The sequence below is a fragment of the Calypte anna genome, chromosome 4A (genome assembly GCF_003957555.1).
Source record: "Calypte anna isolate BGI_N300 chromosome 4A, bCalAnn1_v1.p, whole genome shotgun sequence".
Taxonomy (NCBI): Eukaryota; Metazoa; Chordata; class Aves; order Apodiformes; family Trochilidae; genus Calypte; species Calypte anna.
In genome coordinates, this window is record NC_044248.1 from 30,790,018 (window position 1) to 30,815,665 (window position 25,648).

The following is a 25,648-nucleotide window of genomic DNA, read 5'->3' on the forward strand; positions in this document are numbered from 1 at the left end:
AGTGGAATTATTGTTAAAATAATTGTTCAATTCTATCTTTTGCATGCATGACAAAAATAATCAGTTTCTCAACTTAATTGAAAAAGTACCATGCCATTTCTTCTTGAACAGTAGTGTATTTAACAAAAATTGGGCTTGTAACCATGTTCTTAGGGTCATAATTTTTTTTTCGAAGGTAAAAGACCCTTTTCTATATGTATTGCTGTTGATGTCTGAAGGCTCTCATTCAATCATGCTTGTGTAGCATAGCTTGTGAATTAGTCTATAAACCACAAAATATATGTTAACATTCATTGTCAAAGTATCATAGAATCTTAGAATGGTTTGAGTTGGAAAGGACCTTAAAGCCCCCCGAATGGGCTTTCCACCAGCCCATGTTGCTCAAGGCCCCATCCAACCTGGCCTTGAATAGTTCTGGGGAGGCAGCAGCCACAGCTTCCTTGGGCAACCTGTAAGCATCTCACCACCCTCACAGGACTGAATTTTTTCCTAATGTCTAACCTAAATCTCCCCTTTTCAAATTTTAAACCATTTTCCCTTGTCCTCTCACTACACACCCATGTAAAATGCCCTACCCCAGCTTTCTTGTAAGCCCCCTTCAGATAATGGAAGGTTGCTTAAGGTCAGCCTCCTTTTCTCCAGGCTGATCCAACCCCAAGGGAGTTTCTTGATAATCCACCCAGTCCTCCTGACATTTCTGCCTGCCTTCCTCTTCACTGAAACACGTTTGTTCTGGGTGATCTTTGAATATGGATCAGCTTTCCTGGGCTCTCTTCCCAGGCAGGGTTCTGTCCCATTCTACCCTACCAAGCAGATCATTGAAGATGCTAAAGTATTCTGTCTATACTTTACCATCCTTTTCCAAACACTGCTGACAAAATCCATTTCTATTTGTATTGGATTGTTGGATGTAATTAACAAAATAAACATTGAACTCAGTATAATAATAAGCTAGGGACATTTGGTGTGTATTTGTAAAGAAAGCCAAACCAAACAACAAAAAACCCTGCCCTTAAAACCCATGCTCTGAGTTTTAAAATGACAATGTCATGTGAGAATCCTACTGAAATATTGATGTGCCTACTGAAATTACTGATAGGTAAAATAGCCACATGGATATTTTATCTACAGTTTTTATGAAAAAGGGAGCAGCCATAACATAAATATCAGTTTACTTGGAAAATAGCTATTGTGCCTAAAGATACCATCATGCTACAATGAATCAAAGGCCTGCAACAGGTAAGTGTGCTTCAAAGAAATTTCTAATAGCAGCATAAGGAATGCAAAATTAAACTTGTCTCCAGGCAGCATTCTAGCAGGTAAATGTTAGTGTGCTTCATCCTATGTCCTATTTTCTTCACAAATACCTTTGGCAGCATTTCAAGTAATACAAATATCATTCACAATTGTATACTTCTCTAATAATGATAATAATAATAATGATAATAATAATACTTCACAAAAACAATTTTTACAGCAATAGTATTAGCCATTTGCTAGATGAAGTCTAAGTACGTCGAGTGTGGTTCTTTTGACAAGGTGTTCTTCATTCTGCAATGAGTAACTTAAGAGCAACATTTTGAAAATGTGTTTAGTTAGTAAGGGGAAAAAAGTTAATTGAACTTACTGCTTCAAAGCCTTTGGAAAGAGATAAAGAATATGTAGCTAGGAAGATCGCTGAAGTTATTCAGGTGGGGTTTATTGAAAGGAAATCCACTTGTATTGCTTATTGGCAGTCTTAACAGGTGGGTTAATATTATGTGAGTAATTTTCTCCTACTTAACAGCTAGCAGAATCATCTGAATCAATGCAATGTGAAATTTAGTTACTAAAACATGTTTGAGTGCAGAAATATAGTGAGATATAATTTTGATTTGTTTTTTTTTTAATATATAGGGAAAGAAAACAGAAATTAAAGGGAAGTTAATCTAGATTTCAGTTTTTTCATTTAAATTTCACTCTACAAGAAGTCTGAAGATGTTCTAGTGAAAGGTAATTTGAGTGAAATATGAGCATAAAATCATTGAGTTTATGTTCTCTTGGAAAGGAGAAAAACTGGGAGGGAATATGATGGGACTTAATAAAGTAAATACCAACAAATCGGGTACTAGGTGAGATTATGGAAGAATGAAAAGAGTCATAAAGGAGGAGAGGTCTGTGTAGCCCAGTATTTTGTAATTGATAATATTCGGACAATGGAATGTACATTGCAGGAGTTCTGGGGCAGTTGCAGATTGCATCCTGTGAAGATTTAGGGCAATCTCAGCAAATAATTTCTTGAATTAAATGTGCTAGCTTGAACTCAAGATGTATCCATCTGTAACACTTCATGTAACTGTTCAGTTTCTTTGGTTATTACTCACATTTAAATTGGAGATGTTGGCTCAAATGGACTATGGCCTTCATCCCAGACTGGTAGTATGGGACTTGTAGGTTTATTTTATAATATAAGAAAGGAGGTGCTTCTAAAAAGGTTTTGTTTCAGTGGTATGATGCATAGTAAAAAAACTTTTAAAATATTTCTTTCTTTCTTCCTCTCTTTCTTTCTTTCTTTGTTAACCAGGAAAGCATAAATTAGGGGAAAAGGATGAGCTGAACTCAGAAAAAACTCTGTGCTAAATCGGAGGGACTGTTCTCTGACTCACTTTAACTGAACTATGACTCTCGGGGGTTTTTTTGTTTTGTTTTTTATTTTGTCTTGTTTTCTTGGTTTGCATTTTTTGGTTTTTTGTTTGTTTTTAAGACCGTTATTTTAGGGTGGTTCTTGCAGACATGAAAAATAACAAGGGAAAAATTAAACACTGGCTATTAATTTTTCTATACATAAACAATAATTGACATAGTTTACAACTTGTAATTTCTAAATGATATTGTATTAATTTAAATTTAGCTGAGAATTGAACTGAGGGTCGATCTTTTGCAGTCTAGTCTATGTAGAACTCTTATGTCAATTAAAGATACATAAAAGGATGAAATTAAAAATAGTGACTCAAACTTGGGAAAAAACAAAAAAAGGAGAATTTTTGTGTGTGTGTGTGTGTGTGTGTGTGTAATTGCTGATTTCAAAAGATAAACCCTCTTCCACAGGATATCATTTACCGATGAATTGTGCAGAGATTTGTTTTTTGTCTGATCAGATCAAATCCAAAGGAGCTCCTCTTTTGTAAATAACTATTATCACTAAATAAACAAACATACTACTTCTGCTGAGCTTACCCACTTCTTAAAATAAAAGTTGTATTTTCTTTTAGAAGAAAAATCTGCGGCAAGATCAAGTGACTCTGCCATTCACAAATTTAATATTTGGGTTTCAGATTACTGTCAGCTGTTCCGGTTTAATATTTGTGGAGTTTGATATTTGCATTGCAGCTTTGTTGCCAAGATGACAAGCACAATTACTGTGGAGATGCAGACATAATTATGATAACCTTGTTTGTAATCTTTCCCGGTAGGATTTTGGAGATGATGGGTCCTTGTACATTACTAAGGTTACCACAACTCATTTGGGAAATTACACTTGCTATGCTGATGGCTATGACAAGCTCCATCAAACTCATATTCTCCAAGTGAATGGTAAGGAAAAATGTTCTAATTACCAAGTCATAAGAGACAATGTTTTGGATTTTGTTAAGCAGATCCATTTTCACTGTTTTACTTTTAATATTACTGCACCTTAACATATAACGGGAGACAGTTGTTTTTCCTTACTCTTCTCCTATAAATAACCGTGCAAAACAAATCAATGATTTATTGCTTCCATATTAATAATAGTTATTAGAAGTAGTGAAGATAATCCAGAGAACTTGCTCTGCACTATGAACTCCTCAACTCTAAGGATCTTTAGTATGTTATCTGCAGAATAATGTTTTATATATATATATTCCTATATATTTACAGATAAAAATTTTTAGTATTAACTTAGTAATTCAGGAGAATATATATGGAAAAAATAAGCATGAAGTTCTGTTAACAACTTTGCATTTAATATAAAGTTAAAAAAAATGCACTACCCTGAAAATTTTATACATTTATTATTTTGAAATCTAGCCATGATTTTAGTAGATAAACTCTAGGCATCTGGATTTTGATCTTTACATTTTCTTACATGTTTTGTAGTTCTAAAGACTACTTTCCTGAACTATATAGCTAGACAGAGCTTAACAACAATTGTTACTGGTCCCCTGAGACCTCTCTCCTCTCCTCTCCTCTCCTCTCCTCTCCTCTCCTCTCCTCTCCTCTCCTCTCCTCTCCTCTCCTCTCCTCTCCTCTCCTCTCCTCTCCTCTCCTCTCCTCTCCTCTCCTCTCCTCTCCTCTCCTCTCCTCTCCTCTCCTCTCCTCTCCTCTCCTCTCCTCTCCTCTCCTCTCCTCTCCTCTCCTCTCCTCTCCTCTCCACTCCTCTCCTCTCCTCTCCTCTCCTCTCCTCTCCTCTCCTCTCCTCTCCTCTCCTCTCCTCTCCTCTCCTCTCCTCTCCTCTCCTCTCCTCTCCTCTCCTCATATGTTGAAGAGGCTTTATCCCCAGTGAGCTTTTAAGTCCTTTTTGAGGGTGACTTGGTGCTTTTCTGCTATTTCAGTGTTCATATTTGGACTCTTAAGTCTACTGTCTGCATTAAACTGCCAGTGTTTGTTATCCATGTTGATATTTAATTCTATCCAGAATCCTGTCTGAACTTGATCTTCTGCAAATTTACTTTATATTAACAGGCTCTCTCTCCTGAAGCGTATTCTAGACCTTGCCTCTTGGCCATTGCTGTTGCAGTCATTCTTTGTTTCAATTGTTAGCCAGTTGTATAAAGTTTTACTATAACTGACTTTTGTGGGCGTCTTATAAAAAAATTCCAAAATACTTTCTGATATTCATATCTTTCATTAATATTCACGCTAAATGCAGCTTCCGCGATTATTTTACTATTCTTTTAATATGATTCATTCTTCTTCTAATAGCCTACTTCCCCCACTTTTTGTTGTTAATATCCTTCACACTTTAAATGACTATGATATTTAGTGTCTGCAGTTTTCTTAACATGTTATCTTTGCCACTGTTTCTCCAAGAAGATGCCTTAGAATATATATTAATCCATCTCTTTAATTTTTTTTCCAGTTTCTCTCCCCTCCCCAACACTTTATAAATGGAGTGCTTTTCCTGAGATAATACATTCCATCACATCTTTTCCTCCTTCCTATATTCTTCAGGAATGCTCTTCTAGCACTTAAATAGTCAGGTAGCAAATACTGGCTAAACCAGTGAGAAGAAGGAAGTGCAGTTTACTTGTATTTTAATTCCTGCACACTCAGCAGAATTAATGGTGAATTAAACACATTAGAAGGTCCTTCACCAACTTTCTCTGTTTCGTGTGTTCTGGCTTACCCTAATTTACTAGCAAAATTGTATTCTTCTCAGCACATTCCCCACCTATTCCTATTTGTTCATAATTTGTAAGAGGTGTGCTGCAGCAGCTAAAAAAATTTGGATATTTCATATTTAGTTCAGTTGATCACATATTAAGGCAAAATTCCACTTAATTTGAAGAAAGGTTTTCTGCAAGACTAGAAAATGAAAAAAAAATACTATTTGGGATAGGTGAAAGAGTCCAGTTGCATATTTTTCTGATGACAAAGTGTCTTGTCAGGAAATTATACACTACACTTGGAAACTACTGTCAACCTTCATGGGTGCCAAAGGCAATCACTCCCCTTGTTGCTCTGTATCATTCATATCAATTCAAATTTGTCCAAACAAAACTAGTAGTTCATGTTTTTTTCTTTTCAAATAGATACTTTTCCACCCTTTGGAAATGGATTTTGGATGTTGATTTTTTGGGGAGTAATGAAAAAAGGACAATAGGATCGTTTGCTATGCATAGTGTGGCTAAATGTAGTTAAAACCATTGAGATTAAAAATCAAATGAACAGCTCCTCCACAGCTTAGATCTGTACTTCTTAGAAGTAATGTTCCTCAGAACAGGCACAATGGTCAGTTCTTGTAGCTGTGATAATGACTAATTAATGTAATGATAATTGTATTAACAGAAGAGTCAGACAAAAGGTTAATGACATAATGAGGCTTTTTGATCACAAGGATCTAATGTGAAGGTTCAGTGAAAATATTGTAGTTAGATTTTAAGTTCTTTCCTGAGTTCCACTGTGTAAATGTATATATTTTTAGACTGGTTTTCAACTATTGTATGCATATGTAATTTTAATTTATTTTTCTTTTAAAATACTCAGAATATTTTTTTAAGTTTTGAATTGCCTGATACAGTACTAAAGAATAATTGTCTTCCTTTGAATAATCAGCAGTGTTAATGATATGTTTTATAAACTAATCTTACACAAATAATATGGTAAACTAAATATTATAAACCAACAGGAAGACTACCGTCAGATTCAAACTTGCTCTAAAAATTATAGGAGTTTATGGTGTATATCACAAGTCAACTTATATATGTAGCACCAATGTGTTATCTTTCTGTTTATGGGTTAACAAAGTTATCCTACTCCCTGTGCTTGCACAATGATTTATAAGGCAAAATCTTTGCAGGCAGTTAACAAGAATTTTCTCCACCTTAGTTCCAAGGCAAAAGAACTATTTAAAAATCCCCAAACTTGTGGTACCTCAAAGTAAAAAAAAAATCCAGACCCCCAGCCAGATATACAGTGGTGATTTCTAGTGTCTGAAGAACTGTTTACCACCTTTGTTTTTTCAAACAAGGTATCTCAGCTTAATAAAAAATGAGAGTTCACTGTATAGTGTGACTTTCTTTTTTAAGCACTTACCATGTCCATGGGTTCCAGTGTCAAAAAGTTTTTTTTAACCACGAGGGTTTTTTAATGGCAATTGTAGAGATGTACTGAATTCACCATATGTGGAACCAGCAGTTTCATGTGACTTTTTGAACTGAATGATAAGGATTGTAGAAAGCAATCACAGGTTATGTATGATTCTGCTAAATGCAGTCATGCAATGTCTTTTTTCCCCTCCCTTTAATCTATCTAATGACCCATGTAAAATAAGCTTCTTTAGGTTAAGATATTAGAATATACCTCCCTGAAAATCTGTGTGAACAGTCCCATTACTTCTGTACTAAAGATTTGCTTCTGGCTCATATTTATGGTCAGTTATATAAAAAAGTGATTGAAATCAACCCAAAGTTTTTACATCAAAAGGTAATATGAAATTTAAAAATATATTGCAAAACAAGGGTTGAAAATCTTTCCTAGTTGTATAGAAAACATATCAGGCACAGATTTGCTGAGGGAAGTGGGAAATAGCAGCAGATGAAGGAAAGGTAGGGCAAGAAATAAACTCCAGTGTCATGGGAAAGCACTGCTAAAGGGAACAGGACCTACTACAAAAATATGAGATAGTAGAAGAAAACTTAGTTTCTTTCACTTGAACAGGTCCTCACCATGGTATCTTCTAACCCTTAAGTTGTTAATTTGCCAACAGTGGCATCTTGTGAATATGGATTTTATTTGTATTTGTATTTTTATTTCAGTTTTAATATTTTTTTAAAAACTTCACTAACAAAAATGTTACTCCAAAATTAGTATCTGTCTTTTGCCCAAGTTAACCCATACATTTCTTCTTCTAATGAATGAAAATTCTACAAAATTGGACTGTTAGAAAAATTTCTTTGCACACACTGCAGTCCATCAAGGTGTGGTAGTCAAATTCCCCTAAGTTTTTATGCACATTGAGAATACTTCACTAGGTTAAAACAAACAAGAAATATCCTATCATAGATAGTCAGACTGTAATGAATTGCAGTGCTTTGCTATTGGCAGTTCTGTCTCTAAGGAGATGAAGCTCCTTGATCATCTTGAGGCAAGGTGAAGAAACAAACTGACCTTTATGCAGTGGAAAATCTGCAGCATGGGGTAGGCTGCTAAAGGACCTTCTCCTGAGAATCACTGAACAGGCCAGACATGAAAACTGGACCCAAGGAAGTGAGGCTGCATAAGACCCGGAGCTCAGGTGCCAAAAAAGACTCAAGCCATCTGAATGTGAGTGGGGCTCAGTGTGAGGAACAAAGCGGAGAAGGCAAGGTCTCAATATGGAACATACAGATCCTAAGGGAAAAGAGAAATGGGAAGAAGTTGAGGGGAAACAGGACTGGGAATGTCAGGCTTGAGATTAGAAGTAGAGATCTGCACCTATGAAAGCAAAGTCCCTTTCAAAAACTCATCATAAACCTTAAATCCCTGATTTTTATAAGCTCTTGCTCTCAGCTGGTAGTCTAGGCAACTAAGAGCCATAATTTTCATGTTTTTAATCTTCCATGTTCTCTTACTATATTTTTGCAGTTTGCATACTGGGGTAAAGTTGTGTGTGCATCATTTGAAAGCACCATAATATTTAATTGGGTTTAAAGTATCCCTGAAACCTACTGATTTCCATACTAAGAAGTGACCTAAGTGTAGAAATTTGAGAAATTTCTATGCTCTAATAGAACAGCATGCTGGGACATTTATAGTAAACAGTTGGATAGCATTGTAAAGTATTTAATGAATGTTCCAAAATACGTATAGATAATTTTTGATCTTGTTATCTTCTTTCACTCTCGACTTCATCCTCTGCTCAGCCATGCTTTTTCACACAAGCTAAGTATTACACATTTTAAAGCTCTGTTAAACACAACTTCAGGGAATAGGAAATATGCTTTTTTAACCAGCTATTTTTTCTATTGTTAGAAACAACCTCAAGCAAGTTATCTTTAGATACATAATTAGATAGTAAATTAGTAATTATTTATCTAAAAATACACACAGCAAGGTTTTTTCATCTTGCTTGATCATTGATTACCAATAGGAATATTTCCACTCTGATGTCATACACCCTCTCTTTCCAAATGCTGATGTGTGGTATATAGCAGATTTCTAGTTGGTAAGGATATACAGCAGCAAGTTTCCAAGCCTTGAAGCAGTGATGTCAACAATTCTTATATTTTCTTAATGATGAAACTCAGAAAACTAGTCTTACAAATGTCCTGTTTAATATTTACATTAATGATCTGTGTGAGGGGGCATAGCTGTACCTTCAGCAGGTTTGCAGGTGGCACTGAACCTGTAGGAACCTCATGAAGTTCGACAGAGAGAAATGCAAAATCCTGCACCTGAGGAGGAACAATGGGGACACTCAGTTGGAAAGTAACTTAGCAGAAAAAACCCCATGTACTAATGAAGGAAAATGGTACTTTGGGCACAGGAGGTTCTGTCTCAATATCAGGAAACTTTTTGGGGCACAGGAGGTTCTGTCTCAATATCAGGAAACTTTTTTTTTTTTTTTTACTTTGAGGGTGACTCAGCACTAGCACAGGTTGTCCAGAGAAGTGGTAGAATCTCCTTCTGTGGAACTATCCTTAAATCTAGATATGGTCCTGGGCAACAACCTGTAGGTGGTCCTGCTTGAGTAGGGAAGCTTAAACAAGGTTACATCTGGAGGTCCCTTTCAACTTCAACCATTATGTGATTCTGTGATTACATGTTTTATAAAGGTAAGATGGATTGTTTAAAACTGTTTTAGAGACAGGGAAAAGGTGGAGATGAAAGTATGAAAGAAATGGTTTGTGAAATAGGACGATTATAATCCCTGTACATCACATCATATCTTATTTATTGTACATTATTAGTATTTTATAAAGAATCTTAAGGGAAAAAAATATATATTACTCAACCCAAAACTATTGAATTGGAATTCAAACTTTTTTCATTGTTACTACAGGCATTGAAAAGAGTGTTTTCTCACAGAACATTCTCTCTGCTTCATAAATTCCCTGTGACAGAGTTCAGCATTGAATGTCATGGCATATGAGACTAACACCACATCTCTGTGTTGCACTGTTATTATATATAGCTGCAGAAGTCTTCAGAATTGCTTATAATGTTTTTTCTGAAAATGAATGATAATCTTTTCTCAACTGAATTATAACTGCTTCTTGCCTTCAGTTCCACCAGTCATCCGAGTCTATCCAGAGAGCCAAGCCAGGGAGCCAGGTGTGACTGCCAGCCTTCGGTGCCATGCTGAAGGTATTCCAAACCCACAGCTTGGTTGGCTGAAGAATGGAATTGATATCACTCCAAAGTTATCCAAACAGCTAACTCTTCAAGGTAAAAGGGCATATTTATTGTTCTCTATCGGCTGTGAATACTTTATCAATGCATCCCTTCTGTCCTTTTTACATAGTTTTAACCAAGGCTTGAAGTCTAAGCTAAATTATTTCAGATCTCTTCAAGTTACACTCCCAGATATATCTTCTCTGTTTTCTCCTTAGTAAAATGATGGTTATACTTACTGCAGGACTACCACTATATTCTCTATACAAAAATATGTAGTTTCAGAGTATGCAGCCCAATACACAGTCCCAATTCAGTGTTAGAATTTGTTACAACAGCTATATTAATGCCATTAAATGAGTATTCAACACTAATACCTAAACTGGGAAGCAATGCTTTTGTCTGTGAAGATTTTAGCCCTACAGCATTGATGTAGTTGTTTTTCATGACTCTAGATTTAAATTAAGGTCAGAACATGGACCAAACTCTACCTTTACTGTAGCTTAGTTGAAAAGAGAAAAAATTTGACTGGTGAGAATCTCGGTGAGACTTGGGCATCTGATGGTGGAAAGGATAGGAGGAGAAATACCTGAAATGGATATGCTGTTTTCTGAGTGATTCCTCTAAGTGAGAGAAAAGACACTGCACATACAAAGAACTCTTGACATCTAAAGGAAAGTCTTAATTTTAATCAACAATAAAGCTCAGTCTGTGAATCTTCAAGTCTCAGCGAATTCCATAAACCTGCCCAGCACCCTGCCTCACACAAAACCTCCTAACTATTGCAGTCCTGGTGATTTTGAATCAGCTTTAGAAAAAAATAACTCAAGCTGCCACTGTTCCCTTCCAAACCATCTCTAATTAATCTGCAAAACTGGGATATTCATTGCAATAGGACAACTATAAGACTTCAGTGTAAGAAACAGTGGAACACCAAAAGAGAAAGTCTTCTGGAGAGTGTCTTACCTTCCCTGTAGGTGTCATAGTCATCTACTCCTTTGTGGCCCTCTGTCCTGGATGTATGCGAACAATTACTTTGCAGAAAAGTTTTACAATATAAGTAGCAAGTAATGGACTCATCTTCCATATCAGCAAACTGTTAATTTCTCCTGCAAGGATCTGAGTGAATTCTCCCCCCTACCCCCTATCATATATTGATAATAAATAAATAAAAAATGCTCTTCATTAAACAGCATACATTTAATTCCATTTTCTTGAAAATACTTATTTGAAATAAAATTTTGAAAAATCTCAGTGCATTTTCCTCTGTGTTTTTCCTGAGTTAAACTCACTATACATTGGCTTCAAGCAAAAGATGGTCTTGAATCAGTGTTACCCAATAGCCCAGTGCCTCTTCTAGTCCATATTTTAGAAAACTTACAAACTTGTTTGCATAAAATAGATTGTACAGTTGAACACTTATGATGTACATAAAATGCAATGAAACGTTGGTCATGTCATTATTCACATCACATTATTTAAAAACTTTTGCCTATAAAACCAAAAATGGGTTTGTTTGCATTCCAACTCAAGCTGCCATACAACTTCTGAAGTGGTTTCCATAGACTGCTGTACAATTATATACAAAAATGTAGGTGTACAATTCCATGTGGCTGTTTTTTCTGTTGTTTCAGTTCATTAAAATAAAAACAAAACCAGGTTCCTCTGATTACTAGAAACAAATACATTTGTTAAAATTATTGTTTATATTGAAATTGTAGCCTGGTATGTTGCATGGAAATCTGAGTTATTTTGTGTAAAGCCAGCAGTAATGTCAGGTGACCAAATGCAACAGAATAAACCCATGGTATTTACCTGACTTAAAAGACAAACATATTTATTTAAACATATATAAAAACTTGGGCTTCCTATTTGGCTCTGAAATGCAAAATCAGCTGGGATATTCAAGATATCTGTACAATAAATAACAGTGCATGCAATTCACTAGCTAATTGAATACCTTTGGCTTAGTTTGGCATGCCTCCAAGTTATGAACTCAGGAATGAAAATGGTTTAATTAGTATGAGCTAAGAAGTCTTTCTGAATGTATAATCTGAAAGAACTGTAGCATGTCTTCATGTTTAATTTTTCCTCTCCTTTCAGCAAATGGCAGTGAGGTTCACATTAGCAATGTGCGCTATGAAGATACAGGAGCATATACTTGTATTGCAAAGAATGAAGCAGGGGTGGATGAAGACATTTCTTCTCTTTTTATAGAAGATTCTGCTCGCAAGACCCGTAAGTATGATGAGAAGAATAAAAAAACATGTTGGCATTAAAAATTAGGGAACAATAAATAAAATGAATATATATAGGTAACTTAATTAAAAAAAAAAAATTAAATAATGACATCCAAGAGCCACCAAAACCATTGCACATCATCTGAAGTTTATTTAGAAGTCAAATAGTACCTCTAATTCATTCTGTGAATTGGCATATTTTTCTCATTGCTATTAAAATTTTGATAGTTTCCTCATGATAGATTTGTTGCATATGAAGGGACTATTAAGTTGAAAAGGAACCAGATTCCTAAATAAGGCAAGCAGTGTGATTTCTGGGGTTAATGCAAGCATGGAAGGAAGACCTTTTCCAGTCTTCCTGTATGTTCTTGACCAAGTCAAACTTGGTCCTCAGGACATGAGTGTTGTCACAGGAGCTGATCTGTCCTGCTAATATTCAGCAGGTCCAGACCTGTTCTAGTCTGCCCGTGCTGTCTTGTGCCCAGATAACTGTGGCTCTCCAGAACCACAGAGTAGCAATTCACTCTCTAAGATGGGAGTTCACTGTGCTGTAGAAATCTCTACCACTATTGAAAAGTAGCTTTCTTTATCCACTGTTGAATGCTGCTGGGGCTCATAAAACCTATTTACCTGTTACTTATCTGCCTTGTTATTTACTTCTTTCCCCTTCCCTTTCTCTTCTTTGCTTAGAAAAATCCACTCTTGGGTTTACACTTCACTGACCTATTTTTGCTTTATGTATTTATTTATTTATTTATTCTTTTTTAATCTTTTATTTTAATGAATGCTACATATTAATTAGCAAACCTCTAGTAAACGTATAGTTTATTTACTAGTGAGTCATTGCATTAACTTAAGGCATTCCTATCTATGTTGGCGCTTATTCAATTGTGACAAGTACTTGACAGAAGACAATAGAGACAAAATTAGTAGCACTGCAAATCTGCTTGACACTTCCCGTTGTAAGACACTGAATTTCCTTACATACGGTTTTATTAAGCTTTAGGTGTTAAAGAGGAAATATTCCATGCAAGAAAATTTTATAATTCAAATGTTAATATCTTTACTTAATTGCTTTAAAGAACAGTAATTATAACTGTCATTTCAGAAGTTGTTTCTTGTAAGTGCCATGAAAACAACTGCTCAGATATACCTGAAAAAGGTAGCTGAGGATAAATAAGCTGAGTGATCATGCTGAATCTCTAGTAATCTGGTGGTAGGAAGTAGCTTGGTCATCTCCACTTGTCTTTTGCAGTCTGTGAAAAATGCTATGAAATTTGCCAAATTACAAAAGCTTGACAAATTAGAATTTGTTTATGCTTGGTTAAGACTTGTTTGGCCTTAACAACAAAGCATTTATATCCAACTGTCCTGTTTCCAAACATTTTAGTTACATAACTGTTGTGTCCTCTGAAGACCTACCTCATCTGCACTGGTTATGCATCAATAGCCACACCTAGGGAAAATACTGTTTTCAGGTTACAGAGGCATCTAATGCATGTGTACAATATAAACAGGAAAAAAAATAATAGAATGAATGGCAAATCTGTACTGAATCATGGAAAGTGTGATGTATATAACAGATATATATATATACCATAATGTAGAGTGTAACTTAGGGCTACCAGGTCATTTGAATTTTAAACTTTCCTCTTTGGAAATCTGTATTCCAGTTCCCAAGAAAAGTAAATATATTTTAATGGTAATCACCAAGATGCTAATTTGAGATTGAAATGAATGGAAATACTGTGAAAGTGCTTTGTCAAACAGATCTGTTCAGTAGATGCCAGAACAGGACACTGTATCATTATTTTTGCCCCACATTGGTAAAACTGATGGTGGATGACAGTCCTGAGAATGCTTTGGCCTCTTCTTAGTAAAATGTGCACTAAATTAAAACTTCTGAAAATATGCTTTCATTTTGGCATTTTTTTAAGTGACAAGAATGAAATTATTTTCTTTAAAATACTTTAACTTCAGCATTTTTTTTCCAGTTAACTCGTTCTGTAGCTCAAATCTGATATTCTTAACATCTGTGTCTAAATAAGCTTGCACTTTTTACTAGATTGGTGAAGATGTAATGGAAATGTTTAGCTTTTTTACCTGTGTGAACATCTTTTATAAGTACTGGTGATAAATTTCTGGTGCTGTCTTTTGTAAGACCCTGTTTAATTCCTTTGATTTTAACCATTTAGATTGAAGTATCCTATTATTGCTGTCCCATCTCAAGCAACAGCTTATTTTGTTGATTTAAATTTTAAATGTTTCTTCCACCACACTACAGACACTTCTGAAACAGATGTTAGGAAGAAAACACAATTTTATTCATGTTTAAAATAGTATAATTATATTACTTTTTTACTGTACAATCTGGGACTTGACATTGGTAGTTTGTGCAGTAAGATTATAATTAGCAAATACTACAATGAAAATAATGATTTCTCCAGTGTTTGACACAGTGAAAATTGCCAAGTAGCCAGCAATTAATATAATGAGTGAACAATCCTTTGGAGTTTGGTAGAGTTCTAAAAATGCCATTTGTACTCAGTAGACACAGGCTTTAGGACTACCAGCATAGTTAGATTCTCAGTGAAATTGCTTTTTGTTTGCTCCATGGGTTTTTGTGGATTTGCAAACGAGGATAGCTTTTTTATTGTGCTTTTGGCATTCCTTTCCTTGAGTGGTCCTCCCAAGTAGCATCTTGAAAGATAGTTAAGGAGGAATAAGATGGAATAAAATTGAACTGAAACAGCTCTGGGGAAGGGAACAATGGATGAGGCCAATAATACGAGGAAGGAAGTGATAAGGGTGGGAGGCAAGATGGGACAACTGGCAGCAGCAGGTGGAAGAGGATAGGTTCATGAGAACACTGAAACACTGAAGGAGAAAGAATGATCAGAGCACAGGGGCAAAATGACCTCTTTAAAGCTACATAATTATCCTCTGTAAGATGTGGGGTGCATCCAAGCGTATCCAGTATCTTTCATGTCATGTCACTAATTTTCTGTGATCACACAGTGGCAGTGTGTGTTTTATACAGCTGCTCCTTTTTTTTAATCCACGTGAAGAAAAACACTACATCTGCTACCACTTAAAATAAACAAGGGAGATGTATGAAAATATTGAACTTTCTATTGTTGTAGTAATTGGAACATTTTATTTAACTTACCTTTTAAAGTAAGACAGCATATTGGACTATACATTTATATTAAAGGGAAATTGCAATAGTGAAAAAGTCAAAAGAATGTTTGTAGGTAGAAATAGTTTGTAGTGTGAGATAATTCTGATAGCATTTATATATCTAGTTGTTCATGTATCATTCTGACCATTTCTGACAGGAGGAAGTTGTTTCTTCCATCTAAGTATCTAAATTAGTTGTACTTATAAAACTCTCAATAATTCTGTGATTTTGTGATTCTTCTTCAGGCTTTTAAGTATGCTGCTTCTAATATAAGACCTGAAGAAAAGAAGGGCTTCTGTATGCAAAAGCCTGTATGCTTTTTCCAACGTTTTAGAGCCAGTTGTGAGGAGGCTGTCCTCTGCAGAACCTTTGTGTAGGTGTTGGAAGGTTACTATTAGGTACCCCCAAAGCCTTCTCCTCTTGAGGCTGAACAAGCGCATTTCTCTTGTTAATTTTCTTTCTGGTGTGCATCCACTTTATAACATGGTCTTTGTTCTGCCTTCTTTTTCCCAGCAGGAAAATTCCCTGCCTGAGAATTTTTAGATTTTGTAATCCATTGAAAAAGCTATATATTAATCTGAAAAAGTTTGGCCTTAAACTGAAAGCAAATGTTTCATGAAAAATGCTCTACTGTAACTGGAAATTACTTATGATCATTAAGATATTTTTTTAAATTGTAAAACATTTTTTTTCTTTTCCCACTAGATGTTAATCTTTTCTGTGTTAATTAGTATCTTAGACTCACAAAGAAAACAAAAATCCTAATTACTTATGTGTCTCTTTTGCCTTCTTTGTTGGGATTTTTACCTTTTCAGAATTTTAATTCTAAAGTATCATGACTTTGACAGTCAACAAGAGCCATACAGTATGTGCAGTGAGTAGATCTGTACATTCTACACCAATATTTGTGTCTAAAATACTTCTGTTTAATTCTGTTTAATATTTCTGTTTAATTAAACAGCGGTGCTGTTTAATTCTTGACAGACTAGAAGTTCTTTGTGCTGTGAATTCCTTTTCCCCTCAAATTTGCTGTTAAAGCTATCAAGAATGAAACTGCTGGTCTGGGTGGTAGCTGGATAACCCCTGTGGTGTCTGGTAAAAAAATTTGGGGATTAACAACCTGGTCTAAATCTCATCACAGACAACAGAGTCTCCCTTACTGTCATGTTTCTCTAATAATACCCGAGAGAACTCAGCTTTATTGGAAGGAGTTTCTGGCATTATCACATTTGTAATACAAGTAGCAGTCTAAAATCTGATTTTAGTACCATTCCAGTACAGTTTGATTTTCCAGTATAAATATTTCATGGATTCATAGGTTTAAGCATGTTAGAACCATTTCCTCTAACTTTATTCAATCTTCTGCAAGATGTTAGATTGCATCCTGTTCTGCCTGAATACAGATCTAATGCTTTGTTTGCCTGAAGTGTATCCTCTCAGAAATACATCTGCCTGAGTTAGAGACACAAAGGGTCAGAGAATCCCTCATTTCGCTTGGTATTTTGGTTTCTCTAATATAGAATAATGTTTAGTTTCCATTTTAAAGTCCTTTTTCCCATCAGTTTCCTCCTTTGATTCTCATTTTTTTTCCTACTAAATTGACCTCTCAGGAGTTCTTTTTCTATGAATAGAGCATCTTAAAATATTGTTTACTTTCTGCCATACAAGCTAAGAAGAAGTTTCTCACTCAGAGGAGTCCTTTTGTCTTGAGCATTGTAATTGATTTTGTTACATTTTTCTTAAAAAAATGAGAACTGGTCTTTGCAGATGTAAATGTACTATTTGTTTCTTTAATATTCTGGAGAGAGAAATCCATGTTTCGTAATATTCCGCTTTCACATGCGCTGGTCATATATCCACTGGTATTGGCAGTGGAAATGTATTTTGTATGTTTATCTACCCTGTACCCTGCATCCTATCAGGCCTCACTTTCCAAATCCTGCTCCTTCCCATCTCTCCTGGTGTTCCTAGTGTAAACAGAGTCTGCATTGCTTTTCCATAGATATGTAAATTTGTATTAGTCTACATCAAAATTAAATGTATTTTAAAGATATACTTGACAAAGTAATTCCAACAACTTTTTGAAACTGTGTTATTTATCATACAGGTAATTCACCTACTTTTTAGGAAATTATTTTATGCTTTTTTACAGATCATTGATAAAAATGGTTAAGACAAGACTCAATTTCCATTCCTCTAAACATTCAAGCACTGTATTTTTCACTTTTTAATAATGATTTAACAAGACTGCTTTTTCAGATTAATTGGTTTGGCAGTTTTTAATTCAATTAACACGTACTACTCTTGTATAAATAATATTTGATCAAAATATTCTGAGGTAAAAGGTCAGATGTCTATCAAAATTTTGGTTACATGTATATGAATTTTTAGCAAACTTAAAACTGTATCAAAGAATATAAATCAGTTTTGTTTGAGTAGACCTGTTTTCCCTTAGATCATATGAGTTGATCTATAATTATATGCTCATACTTTGATTTCTTACTGAATTGAATTCTGCAACTGCTGTCTGTTCTTATGTCTGGGACACATATCCCAGTCTAACTTGCCTGCAGCTATTTGAGCTGTTAAGTTTTAGCAAGAAGGGGAGCTAGTAGAAGCAAATGTAGTACTTCTCTTCTCAAACTATGATCTATTCTGAAATTTATTGAAAAGTAATTGCACTAGACCAAACATCTGAAACAGCTTTCAGTAAGTAACCCTGCTTCTGTGCAAATACATGGTAAAAATTTTTATAAAGGAATGTTGTCAGTGGAACATTAAAAAAAATATGGTTCTTAACATTACAATTTAAACCTCGAGTAGTTATGGTATTTCATGGATTTCCTTCTACCTCTAGAAGCCATTTGTGATGATTTCCAGGGCCTTTGTTGTTTCACTGGTGTTAAAGAAAAAAACAGGATGCTGGAGTGTCCTCTGTTAGTACAAAAATGGGAAATTATTATAAGTAGGAATACTTCTTTTTTTAAGTACTGCTATTTCTCTTTTTTCATAAACAGCATCTTTATTCTAGCAGCCCAGTATCTCTGCAGATAAAGGTGCCTTTTCATTTTCTAGCTAGCAGTACATGCAGATAGATTTTAAGAAACACTAAAATCTTTAATAAATGGGTATCTTTCTCCATAGTAGTTTGTTTAGCAGCAATTAAAGTATGAGCACACAAATTGATGGCTTCAGGGCAGATTTATGTTTATGGCTATGTTTGATAATTGAAAACAAAGATTTGGATCAACTCAAATTCTTGAAGCCAAAAGGCAAACCAAAATCATCAGCTTGCTATTGTTGGAACACTGAAGAATTTAAATATGGAATGAAGATAATGTGACAGTGTATCTTGACCATATACTTGTGAGAAGGTTGAGTAGACAAGATGTTACTGACTTTTTTGTTGATACTAAGTACAACAGTGATGACAAACAGAGGAAGAAATAGCATCTTCCATCTATCCGATTTATTTATTTATCTTAGTTACATTCAGGAAGCATTAGGATGAGTGGAATTTTTCCAGATTTCAATTTTTAGTCAAAGTAACGTTAGCGGAATTCAGAACACATTCATAGCTAAGGAGTATAAATAAACCGAGCTTAAAAAAGACAGGAAAAAAATGATACCAGCATAGGAATACTTTGTTGGAATAATAGAATAGAGTATATCAGTGTAATGTACAGACCTAAAGAAGAAGACCTGACACTTCAGGAAACATAAAAATAATAAGATTGATCTTTAAAGATAAGGGGTAATTTTCAGATACTTAAAATTCCCCACTATATATTCACCACATATTTTGAAGTAAAATAACTTTAAAAATTAATTTAATTTAATCTAAATTTAAATTAATGTAATTGTTTTCTTTCTCAATGATTTTGACAGGTACATCAGTTCTGCCTTGATTTCTTCTCAGTTTCAATTTAACATAATCCTATCAAACTAGAGTCAGACATAAAAAATGTGCTATCCGCTTTAAAGCTAAACAGTTTTGTGTGTTTGTTGTTGTTTAGTATATCTTCTGTTTTTTACAATATCTTCTAATATTTTCTAAAATTTCATTTGATAAAATACAGCTTAGTTTGCCATTAATTAAAATGACCACTTAAGTATTTCTCTAATTTTTTTATAGACATGCATATACACCTTGTAGAGACAACTGTCACGACAGAAATTTAACAAGTAATACTTTTAAAGTACTTTCAGGAGTTTGACAGTACTTGATGGTATTTCAGTATTTAATAGCTTTTACTCTTGGTCATCAATCACAGACTCTTGCGTTAGTCACTTCATCCACTACAACATCATCACATATTGCAAAGCAACTTCTCCTATGGACATCACACAAAGGAGGGTAAAAATTACCTGCCTCATGCTCTGTGTCTTGGGGCTAAATTAAAAAAAAAATATATACCTGTTCCATGCCATTAACTAGAACTGTTTAGAGCCGTACCATTTTTACGTAATGTCATAGTCCTATCACCTAATGAGATGATATGATTCGTATACTGCTCACTTGACGGGTTTATGGCCATCATAAGCTACCAGGCATCTCCACTGTCTAGAGCTTGGAATGAGACTAAAAGCCTTTTGACTGTGATTTACGTCTTAAATTATCTCTGAAAGGCTTTATGCAACTTTAATAGAATCTTTCTGTCACATCTTATACTTAATAGTACCTATTTGCCTAATTTCTTCAGAGATAATTTATGCTGACATTTTATTTTATGGCAGAGCTAAGCAAGCTTATACTTGTTGACAGCATCATAGACAAAGACTTTATTTCAACTTTATTTATATCAAGTATATGATAGAAATTGAGCTTTATAACTATTTTTTTCCCTGCTAGTGTAGATGGGATTGAATTAATGGGATATGGGAAAGGATATCAGCATGATTTATTATAAACTTTTACAGAAAAAAAGTTTAAAAACAACAAGCTAATGTGGTCATACGTATCCAAAATTTAAGTGCTTCCTATGACTTTGAGCAGATAAATAACTAACTGTTTAATATTGATAAAAATAGATATCTGGGGGTTTCATTAACCTAACCTTAAATGCAATTAAAGTCCTTATGTCACATAAAAGTAGAATGGACTTTTGATAGAATTGTATTGGCAGAATTACTTTAAAAATAGTTGACACAAGAAGTAGGTAGCTTTGAAGAAAAAAAAAGTTTGTTGCTTCACAAATTAAGTAAAGGTTATATATTTATATTTATGTATAAACCAAACAAAACTGATTTTTTTATAAATAGGAATAAAATTTTAAACAAATATATGTAGAAATATTTTCATTCTTCTTGATAGTGGAAGTTGAGCAAAAATTAAACCACCTTAACCTTTTAGCACTATTATTTTCGAAAAAGAAATAATCTGTGGGGCTCAGCAACCAGATAGTAATGATGATGTAGACTTTACCATGTAATATAAGGACATGCATTTATACATTAGAGTAAAAAGAGTAAGATAGTGGTTATGTTCTCTTTATGATGTGCATATGATTAAACAGGACAGTTGCCAGTGGCTGTGCCTGTCAGTGAGATAAGCAGACAGCATCCATTAAGTTATGCATTGTGTTTGAAAAAAAAAAAAAAAAAGAAAAAAAGAAAAAAAAAAGAAAAAAAAAAAAAGAGGAAGAACCCAGGAGTTCACATAGTTGGAAGCTTAGGCGTTGGCTGTTGAGACAGAGAAGTGAATATAATGACACTTATTATCAATGTGATAAGAAGGAGTAGGATACAGAATTTATTGGGAAAGTGACATTGTAGTACCCTGCTACTCAGTTAGTGACAGAAATGTCATGGATTTTTGCAGTTGTATCCATTCAAAGGGGATAAAAGTCTGTACTGCTGTTACAGTCTGCTGCAGAATTTCATGAAATACTGAGGGCATGGTTTGCTGAAAAATGTGCAACCTGTTACCATTCAGCCAACACAGAAAACGAATAATGAAAATGAAGAGTAGGCTTTCAGATGTTATGTTAGCTGCTCATAATCAAAGAATGGGTCTGTGCACAAAAGCATGCAATAGCTATATAAGGACCATGAAGAGTGATTTTTTTATGGAGCTGTAAATGGGCTTAGAAACAAAAAAGAAAGAAATTGTCTTTCAAGAAAACAAGGATTTATCCCTGTTCTGCACTGGGTCAGTTGGGGGAGAGGGAGTAAGGGGTTCTTTTTGTGTATTAATGTAAAAGGCCCAACAACAAATACTGTAATAAAATAGCTGGTCTAATAAAATAGAATGAAAAGAGAAATATAGATAACAAGTAGATCTTGAATCGTTTCAGATGCTGGACACTCTGCATTTAGGAATCAGATGAACTCTGGATGGATTTTCCCATGGCACACTGCACAGATACTGTCTGTCATGAATCTTCTGACAAGTTGCAATCTTATCACTTTTATAATATTCACAAGTATGCAGCACGGGCTATTGCAAGCATTCCAGCACTAACTCTTTGAATACAGTGTCTTCGGCAAGGCTCCCAGCACATGTTGTCTGAATAGCCTTCTTTTTATAAATCAGGAAAGTAGCGCACAATAGATGGTGGTAGTCTGTCTTTAAACCAGAAATTTTTGGGAAGATGTATCAATAATAATGTATTTTTACCTGTTGAGGTTTGTGTGAAAATAGAGTACAGGATGTAGCTGAAGGTATTTGCTTAATCAAAAAGGAAGTCAAACAAAATGTTCCTTATCATACTTTCTAGCATTGCAGTCTTTGTTTCAAGACTGGACATCTTTCTTGAATACAAGTCTTTGGACTGATTAAAATAATGTGAAATTTGTTGATTGGTGTAGTTCCTCAAAGTTGAATAATTGTAATTACTTTAAATTTTTTTACTATGTCACCCTTAGAAAAAAGTAGAATTTTATGGCTAAATTTACGGGACCTCAAGAGCCAGATATATTACCTGGTTCTGTCCTCACAATATGAAGAGGAAACTAGTTTTACAGAAAGTCCTCCAGGTTTCCCTGGGGAAATTAATTTGCTTTGTTACAGAAAAAAAAAAAAAAAAAAAAAAGGAATCATCTCTCTCATCTGAATACAGAGCCACTGTCTGGGTATGCAGGGTAAAGTTGAAAGTTCCAAAACCTAATTGGAGTTCAATTTTGTAAGGAACATAAAGGGCATAAAGAAGGTTTCTTTCACATCAGAATTTACTGGTGCAACTGGCCCCAGGAATGTGAAAGAAGTGGGAAAGTCTGCAAAGGAAATCTTCCTTTGGCAAGGAGGCCTTACCTGGGGTGAATAGGATGAGATTAGAGTTCAGTTTAGCACACTGGACATTAAGATGTCAAAGAACCTGGATAGGATGCACCCAAAAATGCTGGGCAAGCTGGCTCATGGCATTGCGAGGTCACTCTTGGTAATCATTGAAGGGTCATTGTGACCATGGGGGGTTTCTGCAGGCTGTAGAAAGTCTGCATCACTTTTCAAGAAGGAGAATCAAACCCATTAGCATCACTTTGATCCCTAGGAAGGAGTTAGGGAAAATAATCCTCAATACCATTCCCAAAAACATGAAGGACAGGAACATGTTAAAGACAAGTCAACATGGATGAGGAAAAAAATCCTGGTCAACCCGACAGCCTTCTGCTATAGGGTGACTGGCAGAGTGGATGAAGGATGGAATGGATGTTATTTATCTTGTCCTTAGAATTGCTTTGGACAATGTCTCCCCTGATGCCCTCAAAGACAAACTGATGCAGTTCAGGCTAGATGAGCAGGTGGTGAATTGAACTGCAAAACTGAACTGCCAGCCCCACTGTCCCTTAAAAGTACCAGTGAACAATTTAACACTTAGGGAAACAAACAAAGGCACGTTAGCATTCCCTCTTTGAGGTTGTCAGCTTTTATGCAGCAAGTCTTGACTGCATAGTTCCTTGACTGCAAAGTAGGTGCTATATATGGTAGATGGCAAGAAATACTATATTATGCCAATTTCTTTTCCTTTTGGTCATGGGATAACTGGGAAAACATCAGTTGCTTTCATCTATAAGGATATATAGTTCACTCCTAAATGTTTTTGTTTTTTGTTTTTTGTTTTTTTACAAATCAACACCTTTTTCTTCTTGTCTAGGCTAAAACAATTGAAGTTCTCTGAAACCTTTTGGTCCATTCTTTCTGCAGTTGCATTAATGATGATCTATTGAATATATTTAAAAATTAATTACTGTCAACAAAACATTAAAATAATATTCCACCTCACGATTGCAACTTATGGTGAGAGGTCTAGTTTAGGAGAATAGTCAAATAGTTTAAACATAATGGCCAAATGTTATTTAGAAGGCACATGAATATGCTGTTCGTGTCTGCCACTGAAATATCCAGTAAACTAAATCCATTTTATTCTGCCAACACTAGATAGAAATCTGAGTCATCCTGGTAGTAACAATTTAGTCATGAAGAAGTTTTCATTCAGAGCACCTGGCTGTCTGGAGGATGTGCACTCAGCCAAGATTTCCTTCAAACCAGTGGCTTCTGAAATTAGCAACCTTAAATCAGAAAAGCAAGTATAAAGGAAGATGATTGATAAATAACTTTAAAACACTTTGACACCATTTTGACCCTAGCAGCAGTTCAACAGCGATTTTTCCTCCTTCTGTGAAGTTGTACTACTCAGCCTGCATAAGTGGAGAGTGCACTCCATTAATCTTGACTTTGCAGTTCATTGGATTCTAACAGTTCAAATACTAAAGGAAAGTCAAGAATGATATTTGGAAATTATGAACACATAGTAGTCCAAGGAATTAAGCTGGGTTTTGGTTTTTTTTTTTTTTAATTTTTAATTTAAAGATAATAAATCCCACACTGGGCATGTTTGAAAGCTGCACTGATTTTCTGTGTTGAGGAAGGGGAACTGTTTTTTTTTTTCTAGTATTCAGTATCACTTCTTCAGCAATATTACTGCTACTTTTCAATTCTATGGGGATCTTACATTTATACACTTCAAAGCACTGAAGGTAAGATGTAACCATCACCCTCATTTTGTCAAGGGATAACTGAATGACACAGTTAGGTACTGTGTTTAAGGTCATAGGAGATAGTTCTGCTGAGAAAATTTGTGGGAAAATAAAACAGGAGACAAAACTGAGTAGAGGAGAGGGAGAGAAAAATAAATTACAGTAGCTGAGCTAACCTAAGCCCCTGAATCATGATCTTCTGAGGAAGTAGTTTGACACTTTTTCCAAGGACCTTTCTGTGTATTTGGGGCTCTGTATATTCTTACAGAGCACAAGAGCAAGAGAGAATGCTGCCCTGCAGGAGACAAAAAGCTTATCTCGGTCCTGTCTTTAGCAGAGGTCAGAAAAAGATGCTTGGGAAAATCATAGTATCCAGGACTTCTCTGGACTGATAGTTATTAATTTTCCTAATCTCAACCTTGAACAGTAAGCAGTCGAGGGACCTTTTTGTACCAACATGATTTTTAATAATGTCTTAGATCACTATTTCCAAAGTTGTTTTGTGTTTTTCTAAAGTATACTAATATTTTTGTCTGTTCTCTAGGTTGTATTCCTTTCCCTTAAATTTTTCTGTTTCTTAAGGTCATTACTTTATGAAACACTTTGGTTTTCTGTGATGATGTTTTAAACAATTTATTCCATTGCATGCTGTGCTCTAAATATTTAAAATTTGCAAAATTATATTTGCTTTATTTTCATTGTCCCCAGGCAGAAATAGCAATATTAGAATTGATGTATCATATTTGTTTTTCTTGATCGTTTGTATTTATTGCTCTTTTTCTCTCTCTGACATGCTGCAGTTGCAAACATATTGTGGCGAGAGCAAGGTATTAATACAGATGGATTTTTTCATATTTTCTATATTATATGAAATGTTCCTCTGTTGTTCCTTCTGTATGATTTGGGGTTTCTTTGTTCATACACTATAGCTACAGTAATTACCTTCCCCCTTCCAACATTAGAGGGATTTGATTTAAGGAAAAAACATAGTGAAAAATAATCCTTTAAATGCTTGTGGTTTTGTGAACTGCTTTTGCTTTTAATTACTCAAAGGGATACAAGAAGCTCAGATTTAAAATATAGATCTTTAACTTTTGTTCGTTTACTGACATGAAAAAACCTCCAACCAATCAGCCTATATGCTGCTGTGATTGAGCTTGTGTATCATTCTTATTTGACAAAATTATAATCTTAAACA

General features: G+C 34.8%; 1 protein-coding gene across 1 annotated transcript in view; it reads left to right on the plus strand.

Annotated features, from left to right (window-relative positions):
* Positions 1-25,648, plus strand: part of FSTL5 (follistatin like 5) — a 253,234-nt gene that overhangs the window by 192,208 nt on the left and 35,378 nt on the right. Inside the window, 4 exon segments of the mRNA XM_008493813.2 lie at positions 3,453-3,573; positions 9,946-10,107; positions 12,157-12,291; positions 25,251-25,277. Coding sequence (XP_008492035.2) covers positions 3,453-3,573; positions 9,946-10,107; positions 12,157-12,291; positions 25,251-25,277 — 445 coding nt within the window.